At 38.8% G+C, this 20,794-nt stretch overlaps 2 protein-coding genes across 2 annotated transcripts in view; one reads left to right on the top strand and one right to left on the bottom strand.

The window, feature by feature from the left end:
- The window catches only part of POLR3G (polymerase (RNA) III (DNA directed) polypeptide G (32kD)), a 16,939-nt gene extending 8,721 nt beyond the window's left edge, over positions 1–8,218 (bottom strand). Inside the window, exons 1-4 of the mRNA XM_012644749.1 lie at positions 8,102–8,218; positions 5,673–5,802; positions 2,825–2,881; positions 839–918 (exon numbers count right to left, since the gene is read on the bottom strand). Coding sequence (XP_012500203.1) covers positions 839–918; positions 2,825–2,881; positions 5,673–5,802; positions 8,102–8,218 — 384 coding nt within the window. The remainder of the gene's footprint in view (positions 1–838; positions 919–2,824; positions 2,882–5,672; positions 5,803–8,101) is intronic.
- Positions 8,219–16,780: 8,562 nt separating this feature from the next.
- MBLAC2 (metallo-beta-lactamase domain containing 2) overlaps positions 16,781–20,794 on the top strand; it is a 27,366-nt gene continuing 23,352 nt past the window's right edge. Inside the window, exon 1 of the mRNA XM_012644758.1 lies at positions 16,781–17,256. Coding sequence (XP_012500212.1) covers positions 16,803–17,256 — 454 coding nt within the window. The 5' untranslated portion in view covers positions 16,781–16,802. The remainder of the gene's footprint in view (positions 17,257–20,794) is intronic.

Here is a 20,794-nt window from a genome sequence, read left to right as displayed (position 1 = left end):
TCTTCTAATTCTCTAATTCCACCCTAGACAGCCTCACCCTTTCTCACGGCTTCAATGATCACATCTCTGCTGATGACTACCATCTCCATTTTGAGATCCTTTCCCAGTATCCAACAACATAGTCAACACTTCTATTTGTAAATCTCAAAGGAATCCTAAATACCTTTAAACTGAGCTCGTGATTTTTCCTGACAAACCTGGTCTTTCTCTAATTTCCCTCATCCCACCTCATTTTAATAAATTCTTAGTAATCTTTCAATCTCAACTCCAATTCCAGTCCTCAAAGAACCCCTCCTAGACCTCCCAATGAGGACAAGTGTGTTTTGCTTAATGTTTTTACTGCATGTGGCTGCAAGCTCTCTGAGAGCAAGGATTATTCCCACTTTGCTCACTGTTTTATTCCTTTCAGCATGGTGTCTGGCAACAGTAGATACTCAAGAATTTACTGAATGGAATTACTAAAGAAAAACAAAATGTAAACATTCACTATGCTATTTTTCTATATAATATAAAGCTCTATTTTACCAGTTTCCCAATTTTAAAATGTTTTAATTAATAACTTAGAATGTGGCCAGTATAATCATAAAAAATTTGCAGATATGCAAATAAAAAGATCTATGTAATTGAAAAGTCTTTCCTAGCACATCCGCAATTCCATAAAGGACAACAACTAAACAAGCAAACAAAAAACCCCAAAAATCAACAACAGAAAACCCGCAAGCTTTAGCAAAATAATCAAAATGCCAAAATATTTTAAGAAAAAGCATTCAGAACAGTGAGCATAACTTCAGGTTGCCAATTCCATATTAATAGAATGAAAGCAATAACCTTTTCCTACCTGAATTACTATTACATTAGTCAATGTACCTTTTTTGCATTTTTTCCTTGGCATCAGCTCTCTTGGAAGTCTTCTCCAATCTATGTGTATAAAGGAAAAATATAAAAATTGCAGTTTTCTCTAGGAATCAGTGGCACTGGATATAACTATTTAAAGAGCACAAAGACAGTTGTCCAGGCAATGACAATAAAATTTCTTAGTATCTGACTATATGCATTCAGCCTGAAAGATAACAAAATAAAATATAACAGTGCTATATTTTCTCTTATAAAGAAAATCAGTTCATTAAAATAGCTTTAAAATAGCGCTATCAAATTTGTCAGAAACAAAAAATCTTACAGTAATTCTTCATGGGTGTTAGGATTATAACTGTTTTTCTTAATTATTTATTTATTTGACTACTTTGTATTTGTAAGTTTTCTGTAGTTGACATGTATTTCTTTCGTAATAAGAAATTTTTTTTCAAAAGTTAATGTATGGGACCACAATCCCAACCCAGGCAAAATGAAACAAACATTTCTAATAACTATCTGAAAACTTTAAAATTAAAAATATAAGTAGCTGTGGAGAAATAAATTCCCTCCAATAAATTTGCCTGTATTACCCAAAGCATTACTCTAATTTTTCACTTTCCTCTAATTTTTAAGCAGTTAAGCAGAAAATTGAAGCAACATAAAATTAGATTAAAAATACTGCCTGCTTACTAAAGAAATTTCAGTGCATTTGTACAAAACATTTAAATCTCCAGTCATTTTACCTGAACTAATAAATTTTATTTTGAATATATTTTAGTTTTTATAAACTACTTATTGAAGATCATGGAAGATTATGAGAGAGTATGTAAAGAGAATCATTTGGGAGATTAATGAAGTAGAAAAAGTGAAAGAACTAAGAGTGTTCCCAAACTTTCAACAGTGAAAAGACAGAGTACTACAACCTGTGAAAGAGAGAATGCTGTTAATGCCATTTATGCTTTTACATAAGGGTAGTTTCTATAAAACACCAAAGACAAAAACATAAAAGGAAAGTTAATTAAAAAATGAGGAGACCTGGGTTCTAATATGACACTGTTTTTTTTTTTTGTTTTTGAGACAGAGTCTCACTGTGTTGCCTGGGCTAGAGTGCCGTGGCGTCATCCTAGCTCACAGCAACCTCAAACTCCTGGGCTCAAGCGATCCTCCTGCCTCAGCCTCCCGAGTAGCTGGGACTACAGGCATGTGCCACCATGCCTGGCTCATTTTTTGTATATATTTTTAGTTGTCCAATTAATTTCTTTCTAATTTTAGTAGAGACGGGGTCTCGCTCTTGCTCAGGCTGGTTTCGAACTCCTGAGCTCAAACAATCCGCCCGCCTCGGCCTCCCAGAGAGCTAGGATTACAGGCGTGAGCCACCGCGCCCGGCCTATGACACTGTTTTTTATTTACAAAATGAATAAGCTGGATCAGATCTCTATAGCCCCTTCCACCTTGTCTATATCCAAGGTAAAATGTTGAAAACAAAACTCTCTTAGGTATGGTTCTGTTAAAAAGGCATCTTAACAACTAAAATTAGTCCATGTCTGCTGAAAGAAAGGAAGATCCATAAGCTTGGCTTAAAATATCCTTAAAACTAGATTTTTTTACTTTCTCCTCAGCAGCTCTAAAATCATTCAGGAGCAAAGAAGTTAAGTGCTTTTCGGTACTACCAATTAAAATCGTGATGGTGGCTAGCGAAATTGGAAAGTTTAAAAGGGTTTAACAAGTCCTATTTCTATAAAAAACGTATTTTAAGAACTTCCACAAAAACGCTTAAACTCTTCCTTGTTACAGTGTAAAAATCTTTTCATCTTTGCTTTCCCAAAGATTTGCATTACTAATTAATTATAAGAAAAGAACCGGACTTGGTTTTCCTACAGTGAAATTATAATAAAAAACTTATCCTAAAAAAAATATGGGGTAGGGTGACAGTCTTTAAAAAGTACTTTTATATTGTCTGTTTTGTAATTACCTGGTATCCATTCTTCTTTGTAGCCCTTCATATATCTTTTACTATATCTTTCAATATCTACAAGAAAAAAAGAATAAAGAATTTGTTAGGAAAATCAAGAAGAAACCTGAACTTAAGCTATTCCTTTAAGATAACTGAAACATCTTTTATTTTACATACAGCTAGTTTCCTACATTTGTACATCATGTGTTCCTAAGACATACTGAAAAGTTCAATGAGAATGATATGCTTAAGAAGGTGGCAAGAAGCAGCTGGGTGTGATGGGCTGGGGGTGAGCAAAGACTAAACCCTGATTATGGTTCTCAGAACCTGACAACCTGACTCACCTGGGAGAATATTCACAAAAGCCCAGAGTCAGGTCAGGAAGCCCCTTGCATACAAGGGCAGGGAAGTACAAATAGTAAGAACTGCTCAAAAAGAAATTCAAAAATTAAAATTAAAACTGGGTCTCATGGACCCTGATGCTATAGAGAGAATTAATAAGCCAAACTCCATTTATTCAATAACAGACCTTGTGGCCAAATTGCAGGTAAATGTGTAATTTCCATTAAGCTTTTGAAATTCCAAGAATGGCTTAGAGAACTGTCACCACTCTCACCATTATGTTTCTATCTGTACTTCAGGAACCTGAGCTGGAAACTCTACGTTCTCTATATGATTCTCTCGTGGCTAAAATTCATTAAAATGACATTCACAGGTGTTTTTGCTTTGTTATAAAATAATAAAGTCGTTTCAAAGAAAAGACTCGTAATGTGTATAATTCTACCTGAAAATATTATCAACAAACTTTGAAGACATCACAACATGAAATACGTTTATTCCATGACAGATTTCAATGCCCTGAGCCACCAGCAACTTGACTATCAGGAAGTCTTGAGATCTCCCACCCTAATTGTTTGTCCTGGTCTCTCGTGACTTAGTTCTTCACAGTAATCCACAAATCTCTCTTTCCTAAAGCACACAGGTGACAAGTGACAGGAGAAGGCTGGTGAAGGTACACTCATGCAACACCTCTATTTGGAATATGGTTCCCTCTGATTTTGGAGTACTTTTGTTCAGTCTGGACAACTGTTTTTCATTCATAGTGTATATATTATATAAATATCTATGCATATATATATATACACATACACATCATATGAACCTGTATACACACATATAAATGTATATATTTTATTAAAAACCTGTATTTTCAACATTAGTTTTTTTTTAATACACTGCCTCAGGAAAGAGAGATAAAAATGAAGATTTCAAGGAAAATTTATTTGTATCATTTAGAGAATTCTATGCAAGAGTTTTCTCCTGAATGAAACAAAAGCAAAAGATCTCTTATATTTCTAAATACTTTATTGCATAGTTATCAAAGATAAAGTACCCCCTTAATCCAAGTACAAGCCAACTACTCCCACAAATCAACAACAAAATTATGTTCTTAATGTCACTGTCTAAAAGACTCACATAAATACTTTAATGACTTGATACACTTTTAAATTAGACATGTGCTTTAATAACAGCTGATTCAGATAAGTAAATCTGTCCCATAATCTAGAGAAGAGACCAATTTTAAAAGGACCAAAGTGTACCCCGCACTATTATTTTTTCTAGTAAGAATATTTATTAGTTCATTTGATCTTTTTAAAAATCTTTAAAATGACAGCTTTAATTTCATTTTTAAACTCAAATAGATGAAAGCATGCAACATAATGAAAGTTAAAAAATTCAGTATTTTTGAGATAAAATATCTCTCATCAAACCATTATATAACTTCAAGGAGCTATTGTTTGTAAAATTAAATGAACTTGTATAAAATGCTTCTTATAATCATAATAACAAGTAAGATCACTACATAAGACTTCCTTTTTTGACTCTGCCAATTCTTTTAGAGAGAGAAAAATGGAATTGAAATGCATTTTTAGTACTTATGGCATGAGATGATACTATATGAATTTCTCATGTTTTAATGATGTTGTTTTGAGAACTCAAAGATGATATTGATCTCTTTAATGCCAACACTCAAGGGCAGAAACTGAAAATCAATATAGTTCTACCGTTCTAAACAGCTACTTAGGAATAGTTTCCCTTCCTATAAAACCACTTCCCACTTCCAGTCTGAGACTGCTAAGACTTCTCCAACTATAATTTCTCCTCAATATATATATCATATTTATATATGTCACCAATGAATATATATTTCATATTTCATATCATATCAAATACATATATGGTAAACCAAAAAAGTCAAGGCTTTAAAAAAGTTTAACCTAACTATTAAACAATCAGAGATGTGCATAAAGATGTATGTATAATGATAGTAATCATAGCATTATATATATGAGCAAAAAACTGGAAATAATCTTAAGCCTAATAGCAGGGAATTAGTTATAATTAATAATGTTATATCCATACAGTGAAACAGCAGTTAATAAAACTTGTATTTTCCAAGAATAATAAGGGTATGTGAAAATGCTAGTATGCCATAGGGAAAAAAATGAAGATACAAAATAATATGAATTCAATTTTGTAAAGAGAATACACGCAAAGGAAAAACATCTAGAATATACAATAAAATATCAGTCATTCTTTAGATACAGCATGGGTAATTTTTACTTTTTAAAAATATTCCTGTTTTTCCTAATTTTCACTGAACATATAAAACTTCTATTGCGAAGTTTTAAAAATAAAATCACAAAGTTTAAAGTATTTTTTCTGTTAAATCAACATAAATATGTTTTTTAAGATAGTTGATCAATTCTGATTGGATCAAACCAATCAGTATTCAATGATCACATAACTTATGCTTAAACATCTGAATAAATTAAACTACATAATCAAATAGTCCAATACACACCTTGTTTTCCCTCAGGTGTTTCAATAAAATAAGGCATTCTTTTCATTGTTTCTCTTGACTCCTGTTTCAAGGCCAGCATGTAATCTTCACCTTCTCCTGTTTTCAGTGGCACTGGCTTATAATCTGTATCCTGTTTAAATTAGAGACAAAGGTTCTTTTAAAGAAACTAAATATTTTAATATCCCTTTTATCTACATTCTAAAAAATGTCACTTTATTGAAATATTATGTTTTACAGGCATTAAATTTTACAGTCAACTTAAAAGATGTTGAGCTTCTGTAATCTGTAAACTTTAGTCCATTTCCTGCTTTGCTCTCATTTTAGAGGTAGAAAATATGCATAATTTTCCTATTGGCCCTAAAAACTACACTAATAATCATTTTGCCATATAGTCTGTTGACTAATGTAATTCCATATGGTCTTACTTTTAAGATATTTTTAAAAATCAAGGCACGCACAAGAGAGCAACTGCTTTAGCTTCCTATTAACCTCAACTAGTGTTGGTGTTATTGGTAGGAGCGGTAGTATAAAAAAAAAATAGCAGCAGCTATCATTTAGCAAGTGATTACTATGACCAGGATGTACTCAATATTCAACATCCACTATCTCATTTAAAGTACTACCAATATTTCTCCTTTTACAGTGAATAAATTGAGAAGTAAACAATTTGTAATCCTATATGAGTAAATGGCAAAGCAAGAACTTGAAGCTACATTTTAATTTTTAAAATTATACACATGCATGTATACATATACATGTGTGTATATGTATACATATAAACAGTATATTATTAAAAAGTGGGTCTCCAGGGCACATGGTAAAGACATTGCTGGTTTCAGAGGATAAGGATAAGGTACATTTTTAAAATTAGACTCAGAATGTATACGTTCATGCTACAACAATTTATTGATTTATTGAGTACCTACTACAACCCAGACATGGTTAGGTAACAGGAGATACTGATGACGAAATGGTCAAAGTCCCTGCCTACATGGAACTTACATTCTAGGGGACAAACACAGAGCAAATAAGTAAGCCAATGAGGTGATATATAATTTCAGGTAGTGATTAGTGACGTGAAGAAAATGAAGGCAGGTAGAGGGAGAGTGACTGACAGAGTGCATGGAGGATGGAGGTGGCTGAGCTACACAGGGTAGGCAAGCATGGCCTTTTGAGAAAGTCACATTTTAACAGAAATCTGGATAAAATCAGGAAGCCATCCACGCAGACAGAGAACAGATGGTTCCAGCTCGGAACCAGTAGGGGCAAAGGTCTGAGGGAACAAGGAGGCCAGCATAGCTGGGGAATGAGAAGGCTAGTGGAAGCAGAAGGGTCAGAGAGACAACAGAAAGGCCGGATCAGACAGAGCCTGTTAGCCAAGAGTGAGGAATTTTAATTTTATTCCAAGTATTAAAAAAACACTATGTACTAACATTTCCAGCAGTTAGAAGTAATCGCCTCATATATAGAGAAGAGGTGTTTTAAAAGAAATCACTGTAAAGTAACAGTATGCTTATACCTGAGATATGTCTTTGTTTTTACGCTGTACCAAATATCACAAAGGTGAAATACCAAGAGCAAAAGGCAGAGACTCCCTAAGTGAGATGCTAGATCCCCAGATACATTTGTCCAGGGTCCTCTGCTGACATAAATCTTTCAACAAAGAACTTTTCCTTTTGAAATGGGGAAAGGATTCCTGAAGGGAAAGGTATCTGGTTATTTATGATTTTTCATTTTTATACTGCAGCACATGCACATCTGGAAATGTAAGCTTACATTTTAAGCTAAATATAAAGCAAAAACATTGAACATCATGTCAAGTATGCTTGCAGTGTACTCACTAAATTTAAAACAACACTAAATGCAGCACAAACGCTTATACTATTTTGAGAAACAGTAACAAAATTCAAAATGATGTTGATAAAATAAGGAAATAAGCAAAAAAAAAAATTTTAGTGGACAAAAAAGCCAAGTGGTATACTAAGGAGCACAATTAAATTCTATAGCTACAAGATGAGAAAAAAATTATTAAAGTGAAGGATGGTGGAGTGGGAACTCAGAACCATTGTAAAACCTAACTTGACTTTTTCAAATGTAATTTTGATATTGGAATACATCAATAACAGCAATAGAAAATGCAAGATTTGAAAACGAATTCTTTCTTGGTTCACACACCACTGAGTATATTCAAGGAAGGGTATATACACCTTTGTTTTCTGTATTTTAAGAAAGTAGTCTAAAAATAAGGAAAATTTCAGGGAAGAACAGTGGCAATATTTAAATTAAAGGTAAGTGAAACATACTCTCTTTTACTTTCTATACTTGAGGATATCCTAATAATATTACGTATTCAAGTCCTATATAGAATTTTAATTTTCTCTGAAACATGAAAAAATACACTGTGAGAATTCACGTGTCAACGTACTTACAGGAAACAGTGGGGGTGGTTTCAATACTACATCAGGTAACTTTTCACCTCTGCTAAATCCAACGGCCTCAATATTGAAGGTATAAGCAGCACGTCCTCTTCCTTTATTCCCAGCCATCAGAACTAGTTACACTGGAAGAGCAGGCAAATTCTGAAAGACACTATTAATGACTAAGATTTATTGAATCATATAAAAAAGGAAACCAACATTTTAAAGCAAAATATAAAACTCCACCCCTTAAGTAGCATCGCCGATTTAAAATAATTTTGGAAAGCAAAACACGTGAAGAAATAAACATGTGACTATTTGCTGAAGCCCTCCTATCCAGCCACATTTGACAGGGGGGATGACAATGGCCTGTACACCCTCCCCCAGGTCCCGGGTGGAGGGCTGGCCCTGGGTCTCCTTTGAGATGCTGCCCCGACCGCTGCACAGCCAACTGATGCAATTCTCTCTACCGCTCTGTGGTTTGGCAACAGGATCTCAGATGCACGTAAAACGTGTGGACAAGAAAAGGCTGGCTGATGAGGAAAGGACATCTTGCTTTTTCCTAACAAACTGAAAACTATTAGTCATATATACTGTAAAACTTTAAATTATTTATCCTAGAATATGAGTGTTAGAAAAGATCCCTGAGATCTAGTCCAATGTCCTTTCCTCTTAAAGGTAAGGTACACCTACACCTGTCCTCCAACTTTGGGGACAGTATCACTAAGACCCAAGTCTTACACTGAACGTCTGAATGGTCTGAACCATGACTACACTATAATATGAGAGCTGAGCTGGCAGTGTATTAACAGGGATCCCTACACTAGGATTCTTTCAGTAGAACTCTGTGTTCAACTGCAGTGATGATTATAATGCACATTCTTTACCAGCTGGTAGTATTGAGCCTCTTTTAACCCTGTGAGCCTGACAGAGCAATGATATATCCTCTGGACCACCTGAGCGGAGTCAGAGGCATGCTTTTGATTTCAGCCCCCAGCTCAGTCTCATTTCTCAATCTGGTCACTTTGCCCTCCTTTCAGCATTACGCAGCCACAGCACTTCCCACCGCTGCCGTGCTCTTCACCAGGGTTTCTTGCCAGGATAAAAAGGTCACTAACGTTACTCTTCTCGATTTTGCCACATTAATAGCGAAGGAACACCTCCTAAGAACAAGCGGCTACTTCTTTGTATCTTTTTGACTGCATAATTTTAATATGTATAGTACTGAAAAAAAAAAGCCTGAAAAATCCCAGCTCACTTTATCACAGGGCCAATGCTTCAAAGCAAGCAGTTCTCACCTCTGGCTGCCATTAGAATCACTTGGGTAGCTTAAAAAACTATAGTGGTTTTCAAAATGTGGTTCTCAAAGAGTGCTATCTGCTACTCAGGAGACTGAGATGGGACGATCATTTGAGGGCAGGAGTTTGAGACCAGCCTGGGCAACATATGGAGACACTATTGCTTTAAAAAAAAAAAAAAAGTGAAAAAAATTAGCCAGGGAATGCCTGTCTGCAGTCCTAGCTACTGGGGACGCTGAGGGAGGAGGATCACTTGAGCCCAGGAGTTCAAGGTTGCTGTGAGCTATGACAGTACCACTACACTCCAGCCTGGGCAACAGACAGAACAAGGGGAAGGGAAGGGAAAGGGAAAGGGAAAGGGATAGGGATAGGGAAAGGGAAAAGAGCACTGTCTGCAGCAGCACCACCTGGAACTTGATAGAATGCAAATTGTTCGGCCCCACCACAGACCTAAAGAAACAGAAACTCTGGAAGTAGGCCCAGCAATTTGTGTATTAACACACTGACTGCCACGTAAGTTGTATTTAACTCAGGCTAGTTTGGAGCCTGGGGCCACGTGAAACAAAACCCTTCCACCCTTCTATAGGTTTATGAAAATCTTACTTGTTGATGTTCTTATTGTTACAATTAAGATTGACAATTTAATTCTAAAAATGTGGATTGCATTGCCTACAACTCACGGCACAGAAAACAATAAAAAATAACAAATTAGAAAGGATTATTTTGTTTTAATAAAACACCATGGCCCCAGGGAAAAAAAAATTTTTTTTTTAGTGTGGTAGTCAGTCTTAAGAAACTCTCCAGGTAATTCTGATGCATGCTAAAGTTTGCGAATCACTTAACTGAACCAAACAAATTGTCAAATTGAGATCTCTTGGGGTGAGGACTGGTCCTTTTAAAAACTTCCCAGGTGATTCTCACATGCAGGGAGTGTTGAGAGTATCGGGAGAACCGCTCTGGTGGAAGTCTTAGCTACAAAGTAGGAGGAGTTGGGTTAAAATACACATGTAGAATCAGGGGCTTCATAAATCCCATCTTTGGAGTTTAAAATTATACAAATTATCCTCAGCGATTTAAAGAAATTTACCTCAAAGGTGAGATGACTACAACTGCTGTAAATCTATGTAGCACTCAGGATGTGACGGTCCAAGCTCTAACTCATTTGCATGGAAGGGCAGTGCCACTCTTGGAGGTCCAATGACTGGCAATTTTAATGGCCTTCTACATTTAACGCTCCAGTTACACACACAGAATCAAATCATATATTCAGTATTTCTCTGTGATGGAATATTGTTTCCTCTTTTCTATGAATTACTCGAGTAGGATGGCATTTGATTTGATATAACGGCTATGAAACTAAGGATATTTTCAGATATGATTTTACATTATACATTTTGTAAATTCATCCTTACATGCCTCCATATTTGAAAATTTTCCTTCATAACTGCTTGAACATTAAAAGTTGATTTTACTATCTTTAATGCTGCCATTTTAAACTACAACTCTATGCCTTTTTTTCTTATACTTAGGTAGACAGTGAGGGATTCCGGGTTTCCTAGGGATAAAAGTAGGTTCTGTTGCCCCCATCTTGCTCCTGCCCAACCCCGATTCTCCATACCTGGGGGAGGAGGGAATAAACACCCTGCGAATCTGCCGATCAGAACTTGGCAGGCCAGCTGCAAAAGAATGCAGAGGACTCTCTAGCCCACGGGCCAAGCCACATGGGTACCATAAAGTCGGGAAAGTGACCTAGAACCCACATACGTAGTTAAGGCTCAGGTCATGTGACTCCCAACTGTCTAATCAAAGTGGTTCCATGGTGACTTCTGAACTCCAAGGGAGGTCCCTATCCAGACAAGATAAAACAGGACGCAGACCATAGCCAAGCTCTCCCTTTTTGCCCTTCCTTTTGCCTACCCTGCTGCGACAATGGGTCCGGTCATCATCCATGGCATATGTACCATGCTCTGTAAACCTATATCTTGCTCTTGCTGTATAATCCTATCTTTCTCTCCTCAATAAACCTCACTTTCGTGCTTGCCTAACTTTAGCATGTCTGGTCATTCTTCGGCCATAAGCGTGCCAAGAACTGACAGTTTCAGACTGAAACCTAACACTTACTTTTACTATACTTAATACATACAAAAGTATAAAAAGAACAATATAATAAACCCCCAAGTACCCACCACTCAGCTTCAACAATGATCAATATATGACTAATCTTACTTTCTCTATACTCTCCCACTCCCATGCTTCAGGTTATTTTAACTCTTCAGTATGTATCTTCACCAAGAGTTAAGGGCTTAAAAAAAAAATCACAATAACATTACATCTAAAATTTTAACAATTCTTTACTATCATCTTAATACCCAGTGTTCAAATTTCCTCAGTTATCACATAAGTGTTTTTACAGTGAGTTTGTTCAAGTTAATATATAAAAAAAAAATCCAAAAATGACATTGGGTGACATGTCTTTCAAACCTCTTTTAAACTGTAGTAGTTCCCCTCCCTTTTTTTCTAACTATTTGTTGAAGAAACTAGGTCACTGTCCCGTAGGATGCTTCCCAAATTCTAAGGTACAGTGAATTACCTAGGAATGTTGTTAAAACGCAGATTCTGATTCAGTTGTCCTTCGTGGGGCCTGAAAATCTGCATTTCTATCAAGCTCTCAGGAGATACTGAAGCTGCTGATTTGCAGACCGCACTTTGAGTAGCAAGGTTGTACAATTTCCCATATTCTGGATTTGAATGACTGTATACCTGAGATGTGGTTCAACATATTACTCTATTCACTATATGTAATTCCAATAAATAGGTGAACTAGAGGCTTACTCAGATTTGGGTTTGGTTTTTTTGCAAGAATAATAAAAGATGATGCTCTTTTTCCTACTGCATCACATCAAGATGCACATGAAGTCTCCCTCTTGGTGATCAGGCTGGTCAGTGGGTTCAGGCGCTATCGGTCTGTTTCATTTAGCACAAAGTGGCCCTCAGTTTTCACTTAATGATTTTAGCAGTCAATGATTGTTGCCTAGATCCACTATTCCATCATGGATTATAAAACGGTGATATATAAATTTTACCATTCTTTTTGTTTTATTAATTGGAATTCTACCAGTGATCAATTTCCCTCATCCACTAGTTACCTACAGGAACGGTGCTTATTTTAATAGCCAAGCTTATTCCATCTATCCACACTAAAAGAGAGGGAAAATATCCAAATGGCCTGATTTCAATTGCTGAGTCACTAAAGCACACGTTGAGCTCAGAGAAAGCTGTTCTCCCAAGTATGAAAACTGCTGAGCAGAACGGTTCACACCTTCACTCCAAGAAACAACTGCAGGAGCCCAGTAGGCACAGGCAAGACCACTGGCTGAATTCCAGTTCCAGGATTTGCCATTAACTAAAACTTAAGAAGAATTCTAGGTAAAGCAGACTTGCCTGATCATGAGAATTAACTGGAGGACTCGTTAAACATGAGTCCCAAGCATTCCTCAAGCCCTCAAACCTACAACAGAATCTTTGCAGGTGGGCCTGAGAAACTTTTGAAAACTCATCCTAAAAGGAGAGTATATCAGCTAGCATTGCTTGATGGAATACCGCTTAAGAAAGATCAAACTCTGCTGACTCTAAATTTCCATTTTTATCAGCTATCTATGGGTATATAAATTGTTTTAGTGAATGTACTGACCCTGGCAGAATCCTAGCTCCTGAGACACCCTTAGTAATTACACGGTATTCTAGCCTACAAACCTAAACTCTTTAAATTTGGTTATCATGACTACAATCCCCTGTACCCAAAGAGGAGGAGTTTCACTTATGTTTTTTGTTTGTTGTTTTTTTCAACTATGTTAACAGTAGACATTTATATCCCCCACTGCCTAGCATAGTGCTTTCTATATAGCAGTGGCTCCACAATTAACACATTAACTGCCATGTGAGTTGTATTTAACTCACGCTAGTTTTGAGCCCAAGGCCTAATGAAGCATATGTAACTGACACGTCTCTTCACCTTGGGAGCCACATGAAGTATTTTTCAAATTACATATAACTCACACACAGAAAACAATAAAAAAATAACAAGTTTTTAATTAAATTAGAAAGGATCATTTTGTTTTCAAAGTTTTTATTCTATTTTTGTAATGAAACACCATGACCCCAAGGAAAACATTTTTTTTTCCTAGTATGGCAGTCAATGTGTTAATGTTAAGCTTTCCCTATTTATTTATGTACGCACTTGTGATTTGATGAGCAAATCTACCCATAGAAGTACAATTCAGTCAGCCTATTATCAAAGTTTTTTTGTGTTTTTTTTAAACTTCCTGAACTATAAAATTTAAGACATGGCTGCACATTGGAATCCCCAGGAGAGCTTTAAAAAAAAAACAAACCCAGGTTTCACTCCAGAACAATAAGAGAGGCAGTGAAAGTCAGGTCACAGGATCTTTCCTGATCAGTGACTCCTAAGTTGCCCCAGTCAGGAGCCTAAAAGTCATTCTGATCCATCTCTATATCCTTTGATCCCATTAGCTAGCAGTAAAAGACTATCAGGTCTGTTCTCTCTCCGTGTTCCCCTTCCTCCCCCTCTGCTTCAGTTCAGACCCTTACATTTGTCACCTAGACCTCAGAAATAAAAAAAATAAACTTCCTATGGCCAGATTCCCCCTTTCAATCCACCCTCTAGTCATTTTTCTAGAATATAAATCTTAACATGTCACTCTCCTTAACTAAAGCTTAGAGTCTAACTTATTGCCTCGCACCACATGCATCCCACACTGTAGCCACACTTGCCCTCGCATGCATTGTTCCTTCTGCCTGAAGTGCCCTTCCTGCTGCATTCACCTAAGCAAGGCCTAGTATCTTTTAAGACACCATGCAAATGACACCTTCTCCATGGCCATTTCTTCCACCCTACATGGAGGTAGGCCTTTCCCTTTTCTGTGTTTCCCAAGTACTACATTGCTTTTATAGCTTTTTTTTACATCATGTTGTAACTCTCAGCTCTTCTCTGTCTCCCCGGGGAGGCGCTTCAATCATCCATTCAAGTACTTATTAAGCACCCTCTGCACCAGGTCATCTTCTCTGCATTGGGAACACAGTAATGAGCAAAACAAAATCTCTCCTCTCATCCAGCTCATCGTCTCCGATGGCAAATGGACAAAACATACTTCATAGAAAATGTCAGGAAGTGGTAGGCGATACGCACAACAATAAGGCAGGTGCTATTGTGCAAAGGATGGTTGAAGAAGTCCTCTCTTATTCAGTAATATTCGTGCGCAAATCTGACAAAAGTGAGGGAAAGAGCCAGGTAGAGAAGTGGAAAAGAATATGCAGGGGATGTGGATTACAGGCAGAGGGACCTGTAAGTGTGAAGGCCTCCTTGGAGACTTATTCACCTTTTTGTGCCCCATCACTAACCAGAGCCTGGCAAAAGTCCAATGATCACTGGGTGAATTATTGCTGAGCTCATGGCCTAGTAAGGATATCACTCCATTTCACCTCTAGTGGTTCTCTTCTGCCTGGAGGAAAAATACCCAAACTACAGAGAACACTGTATTTCTCTGCTGAGACTGCCCTACAAGTGGTCTTTTAAGGCCAGCTCAAATGCCACTCATCAAGAGTCCCTTCCATCTGTATTCTTATTGTTCATGATTTTTACTACCTCTGTGGTATATACCTATATCTATATGTATATCTATATCCCATATTGCTTTATGGGGCAAGTGTTTGCACACTTTTATCCCTCAAACTCTTGAGGATCAAGATCATGACTTTTTTACACAATTCTGTTTTTCACACATCACGTATCTCGGGGACTTGTGAATAAGGATAGCCCCCAACTGAATAACTGTATAACCTCTACCTAGATTAGCAAAATATTCAGAGAGGCCACATCCCCATCAAAGACTTTAGGAGGATGGAGAAGAGTCTATTTCTCCTTCCATGAAGACTTATTAGTAGTTGCCATAATAAGGGTTTTCATAATTATCTTTTATGATGCTGTCTCATGGGTCTCTATAATTTTTTGTGGCCAAGTAGGGAGGTTAGTCAAGTTCTCAAGGGAATTTCTAAAGCCCAAACAGATGCTTCCATAGCTGGGAGGTGGGGAGTAGGGACAGGGACCTGATGCTAATGGTGGGGATGAGTTATGTGGCCAGAGGGGCCACACCCAGTCATTATTCACTTTTCCCATCCTCCTCACAAGATGCTCCGCCTTTCCTTAGTTGAGCCTTTCTGCCAACTTTCTTCTTTACCCTCTTCCAAGAGTGGACAAACTAACCAAAAAAATGGAGGACAGATATAGAATTTTATTTGTTAGAAAAAAGACAAACCATATTAACAACCCCCTTCCCTACAATACAGAGTAAAGTGCCAACAGTTAAGGAAACAGGTATTGAATGGTGTGTCCTTCGCTGCAATATGCGGCAATGATTAGTGCCTAAACGAATCATACAGTCGCCGCATTGGGTAACTCACCGAGTATTAGTAAGACCATAAATTCGCTTCTAACTCATTGCAAACAGTCCCAGAAAGTAGAAACTAGGTAAGATCTGGAAACGAAGATTTAAACAGATTTTAAAGGGAGCAGAAGGGGAGGTAAAGTTATCTCCCAACGCCCCTAAATCCAGAGGCTCTTTATTGAATCTCTACCCCTGACTTCCCCCCACTTTCTCCATGTGCCCCTTTAATTCCTCTCTACCCTCTCCACCTCCTCCCAAGTCCTCGATTGCTTCCTCTGTTACCTGCTCCCTTAGTCTCGTGGCTTGGGCAAAACTGTGCAGCCCACGTGCCGGCCGGCAAGGAAGGGGTGCTGGCAGAGGACGCTGCACTCCGGTGCAGCCGGTTCCTCCTTGGGAGAAACGCGCACCGCCCTCCACGCGGCTCCAGAGCCGCGTTCAGATCCCCACTAGCTAGCCCCGCCCAGTCCCCGGCTAGGCCCCACCCCCTCGGCAAAGAGCTTTTTAGCCCTTGGCAGGCGCCGTAGTCTTCGTCCAACTGGCTCGGGGGACTCTTTCCGCGCCGGCAGGGAGTACGCGCTGCGGCGAGCCAGTGGGTGGGCGGGCCTACCGCTTCCCACGCCACGATACGGGCCTCTGCAGTCAGACCCCTGGGGTGGGCAAAGTGTCGCCTTCTGGGTCTCCATTCTGCCGCAGTGGCCCCTGCGCTAACGCTCCTCCGTGCTGCGGCTGCAGAGGCTGCGATACTCCGGGACACTCCAGCTAGCGTCTGTACGCGTCCTCCCTCCTCCAATTCCTCCCCCGCGCCTCCCCGCATCCTCCGCCCCCTCCTCGCTCTGCGCCTCCTCCCTGGCTGCGGGCAGACCGCTCCACACCGCCGCAGCGCCCAGTTTCTGGACCGCCCGTGGGAGACATACACGCCCACACCCACCCCACCCGGCCGCACCCGTGCCCAGCATGTCGGCGCTCGAATGGTACGCCCACAAGTCTCTGGGCGATGGCATCTTCTGGATTCAAGAACGCTTCTACGAATCTGGCAACCGCGCCAACATCTGGCTGGTGCGTGGTTCGGAGCAGGACGTGGTGATTGATACAGGCCTGGGGCTGCGGAGCCTGCCGGAGTACCTCTACTCCTCCGGCCTCTTGCAGGACTGCGGGGCCAAAGAGGATGCGGCGCGCCGGCCGCTGCTGGCCGTGGCCACCCACGTGCACTTCGACCACTCCGGCGGCCTCTACCAGTTCGACCGAGTCGCCGTGCACCACGCCGAGGCCGAGGCGCTGGCTCGCGGGGACAACTTTGAGACCGTGACCTGGCTGTCCGATAGCGAGGTGGTGCGGGCCCCCAGCCCGGGCTGGAGGGCCAGGCAGTTCCGGGTACAGGCGGTGCAGCCCACCCTCATCCTGCAGGATGGTAATGGGCCCCCACGGGCGCGCGCGCTCTCGTAAGGGAGGAGATTGGTAGAGACTGTCCGAGTGCTGCATGTTGCAGACCTGCGTGGCCATAAGGGGTGTTATTTTGACATCTTGCAGAACTACTTCTGTTTCACCCTTCCCTGAGTAAAAGCCCACTCGACCAGACCAAGGCCATCGCAGCCTTCTGTGTCAGAGAGCACTCTGGCACTGTGTAGCCATTCTGAGTACTCCTTTGAAAGCCGGCACCACCCCCATAGTCAGTTCCTGAGTCTGTTACAGTAGTAGCACTACCGAGACTTGTGACTAGAGATTGCCCATTCCATACTCAAGCGCCTGACATTTCCAGGCGCTTTAGTAGCAAGTAGGCTCTTAAGGAATGACGCTTCGCGGAGAGTGCATGTCATGCTGTGTGCTTTTGAGAGCTGCGGACTTGATCAGCTCAGTCACCACCGGGATGAGTAATTCCCACCTGTAGGCTTGGAAAGCCATATCAGAGCAGTGGTTCCAATCTCTCATGCATCCGTATCTTTCAGATAGGTTTCTGTTCTTGATGTCGCCTCACCAGGGAAAAAGCTTCATAGTAAACATAAAAGGAGAATATGTCTGAGTCTTTCTTTAATGACAGATACATGGTCTGATTGAAAGTAAAGCCTGAGATAGATTAATACGGTTATTTTCAGTGGAGATAAATTATGTGAACCAATACATAAGTAGCCTTGGTCCTTTGGCTCTGTGAAAGACAGGATGGGGTTCAGAGAGAAATTCATGGAATAAACAATGTAGAATAGGCCCTTAGCCCATTGTCCCCACGCAGGCACTTAAATAATTAGCCACAGCCCCAATAATTGGTATATTAATTTTCTATTTTTTTTAGAATACTTTTGATTTCATTTTATCCTCACAACACATTTGAAGTGAGACCACTGACCCTCAATTATATGGCTTGCCTAGAGTCCACGGAGCAAGATCATGGTAAAAGCTAGGATTTGAACCAAGGCACAATAAAATCAAAACATGCAGAACATACATAAATCTTACCCCATAAATATATTATGTTAATTCTGGGTAGAATGTGAAAGCCTTTTTTCTTTTCTATCTTGAAATCATTTTAATTTCCAACTTAGTTTATTAAAACATCTCTCTATATGGTAGAAGAATGGAGTTGCTGCATTACAGTGAGGGTCACTTTTTATGACCAAACAATATGGCAAATAATGAAATATTTTACAAAAATCAGTTTATCTTACAGATGAGATCTTGATCAGTTGACATATTAAAAAAGGCAAGATTCTATACCTCGTCCCCCACCCAAGAAGGCTCTTCATTAAAGTTTTAAATCTAAAGGTTAAAAAAATCTGGTTTAGATGGTAGTCATGCATTATCTGACAGTTTGAGATGAAAGAAAAGTACATGTACATTAAATTTTAATTTACATTAAATTAAAAGTACATTTACTTTTAAGTACTGTATTTCTTGATAAAAATAATACTTTTAGAGATAAGATTTCAATGCAGTTAATGGGTATTTAGACTAAATTCTGGCACCCAGATCAAAGAATGTGTTTATATTAGTATTAAATATATATTTAAATGGTTTAAAATAATAAATTACTTTTGATTTATTTACTTTTGATTCTGTGAGAGCAAGGGGAAATCAAGAGTGAAAGAATGGTTGGGATTATTTACACATGAAGAAAGGATCCATGCCATCCTGAATAACATGCCTGAGGACATAACAGCCCGTTTGGGAAAGAGCTGGGACTAGAACTGAATCCTAGTTGATGGTAGAATCCTAGCATTTTTGGAGCTGCACAGGGCCTGCAAATTACCTGTGTGGTGCTTTAAGCCTTTAAAGGTGTGAAAAGAAAGCTTAATATTTACCAAAAACTTTGAAGGTGATAGTACTTTGTTATCAAAAGTTATTTTTCGTTAGGAGCTGCCTGCTTCACCCTCTCAAGTAGTATATAATTTCCTCTCTTCTCAGGAATATTAATTTCCTGTATCTTCTGAATGACGTGGCCTGGTAACTTGCTATTAACATAATCTAGATGCCTGGGAGGAGACATAAAATATTTATATTAAAACTTCATATACAGTTACACACATGAACAGCATGTGTCCAAACAGCATAGACTTCATTGTTTTAGTTAGAACACAAGGAAGCTGAAATCATTTGTTTATTACATTTCATTTAGTGAATTGATCATCACCTGTCATGGAGAATCATAAATCTATGCACTGTATCTCTAACCAAAAAGCTGACTTGTATATGAGGGACAAGGAGGACAAGGAGAGAATAGCCATATCATCCAGTGCATTACCTTTGATGGAAAAACAGCTTACCCTGCTAATAGTGAGGTAGTATCTTCCTGTAAGATAGCAATAGACCTTAAATTTATAGAGCACATACTCTTGAATGGGCACACATCATTTTGCTTATATTTCACAATATTCAAGTAATACGAAGTATTGGCATTTTTAGCTATCCCTATTACACACGTTTAAACAGTTTGCCCAGAATCATTGCCGTATTATCTCAAAGGAGTAGTTTCAGGTGGACTTAAGTCATTTGGGGAGGTTAAAACAAAAAAAATACAGATTCTAGAAAGGTAGCAGACCAAACAGACACATCTAATTTGGCGCCCTCCCAAAGCCCCACCAATGCTGCTGTAAAGGGGACCGTGATTTGTTTAAGTGTAAGTCCTCACTGGCTGGGGGAACGGCACTGATGAAGTTGCTCAAAAGGCTCAGGAATTAGCAATAGCGGTTACCTCACTGGTAGCAAAGGGAAGAATATTAGAATAAATAGAATTGGTTAAAACCTTTTAAGAAGTAGTTAAAACTCTTGAACCCTTCTCCCTAAGTAAATCCCTTCCCCCCAATCCAATTAGCTTATTCTCTGGCGATAGTAAATAACAGGAGCTTCTTGATTGAAGGATGCCAAACACTATTGAGCTATTGAGTGCAGGGGTTCAGGAGGAACAGTGTGTGTGTGTGTGTGTGTGTGTGTGTGTGTGTGTGTGTGTGTGTATCTCCTACTATTTTCCCAGAAGGATGAGAGCCAGACCTTTACTTCTCTCATTGGAAATTAGAAAAATTTTATCTGAAGATTCTGCCCCCTAGAGGAAAGACTTTAAGATGCCAAGGTAGAAGAATCCCTAAGAAATCCTTGGCCTGTCTCTGTCTACTGTCAAGGTCACTAGAACCCATGCACATGCTTCAAGCAGCTTCTTTGTCCCCCATTCTTTATTGATGTAAATATTTATGGAGTTCAGGCGATATTTGATACATACATACAATGTATAATAATCAAATCATTAGGATATCTATTACCTCAAACATTTATCATTTTTTTGTGTTGGGAACATTCCTAATCTTCTCTTCTAGCTATTTTGAACTACACAATAAATTATTATTAACTATAGTTGCCCTACTGTGCTATTGAACACTGGAACTTACTTCCTCTAACTTTATATCCATTAACCAACCTTTCTTCATCCTCTCCTTTCTTTCCCAGCCTCTAGTAATGATTCTAAC

This window comes from Propithecus coquereli, unplaced genomic scaffold (genome assembly GCF_000956105.1).
Source record: "Propithecus coquereli isolate 6110/MARCELLA unplaced genomic scaffold, Pcoq_1.0 Scaffold22, whole genome shotgun sequence".
Lineage (NCBI taxonomy): Eukaryota > Metazoa > Chordata > Mammalia > Primates > Indriidae > Propithecus > Propithecus coquereli.
Note: the sequence above shows the minus strand (reverse complement) of the source record. Positions and strands in the feature narration are given on the sequence as shown.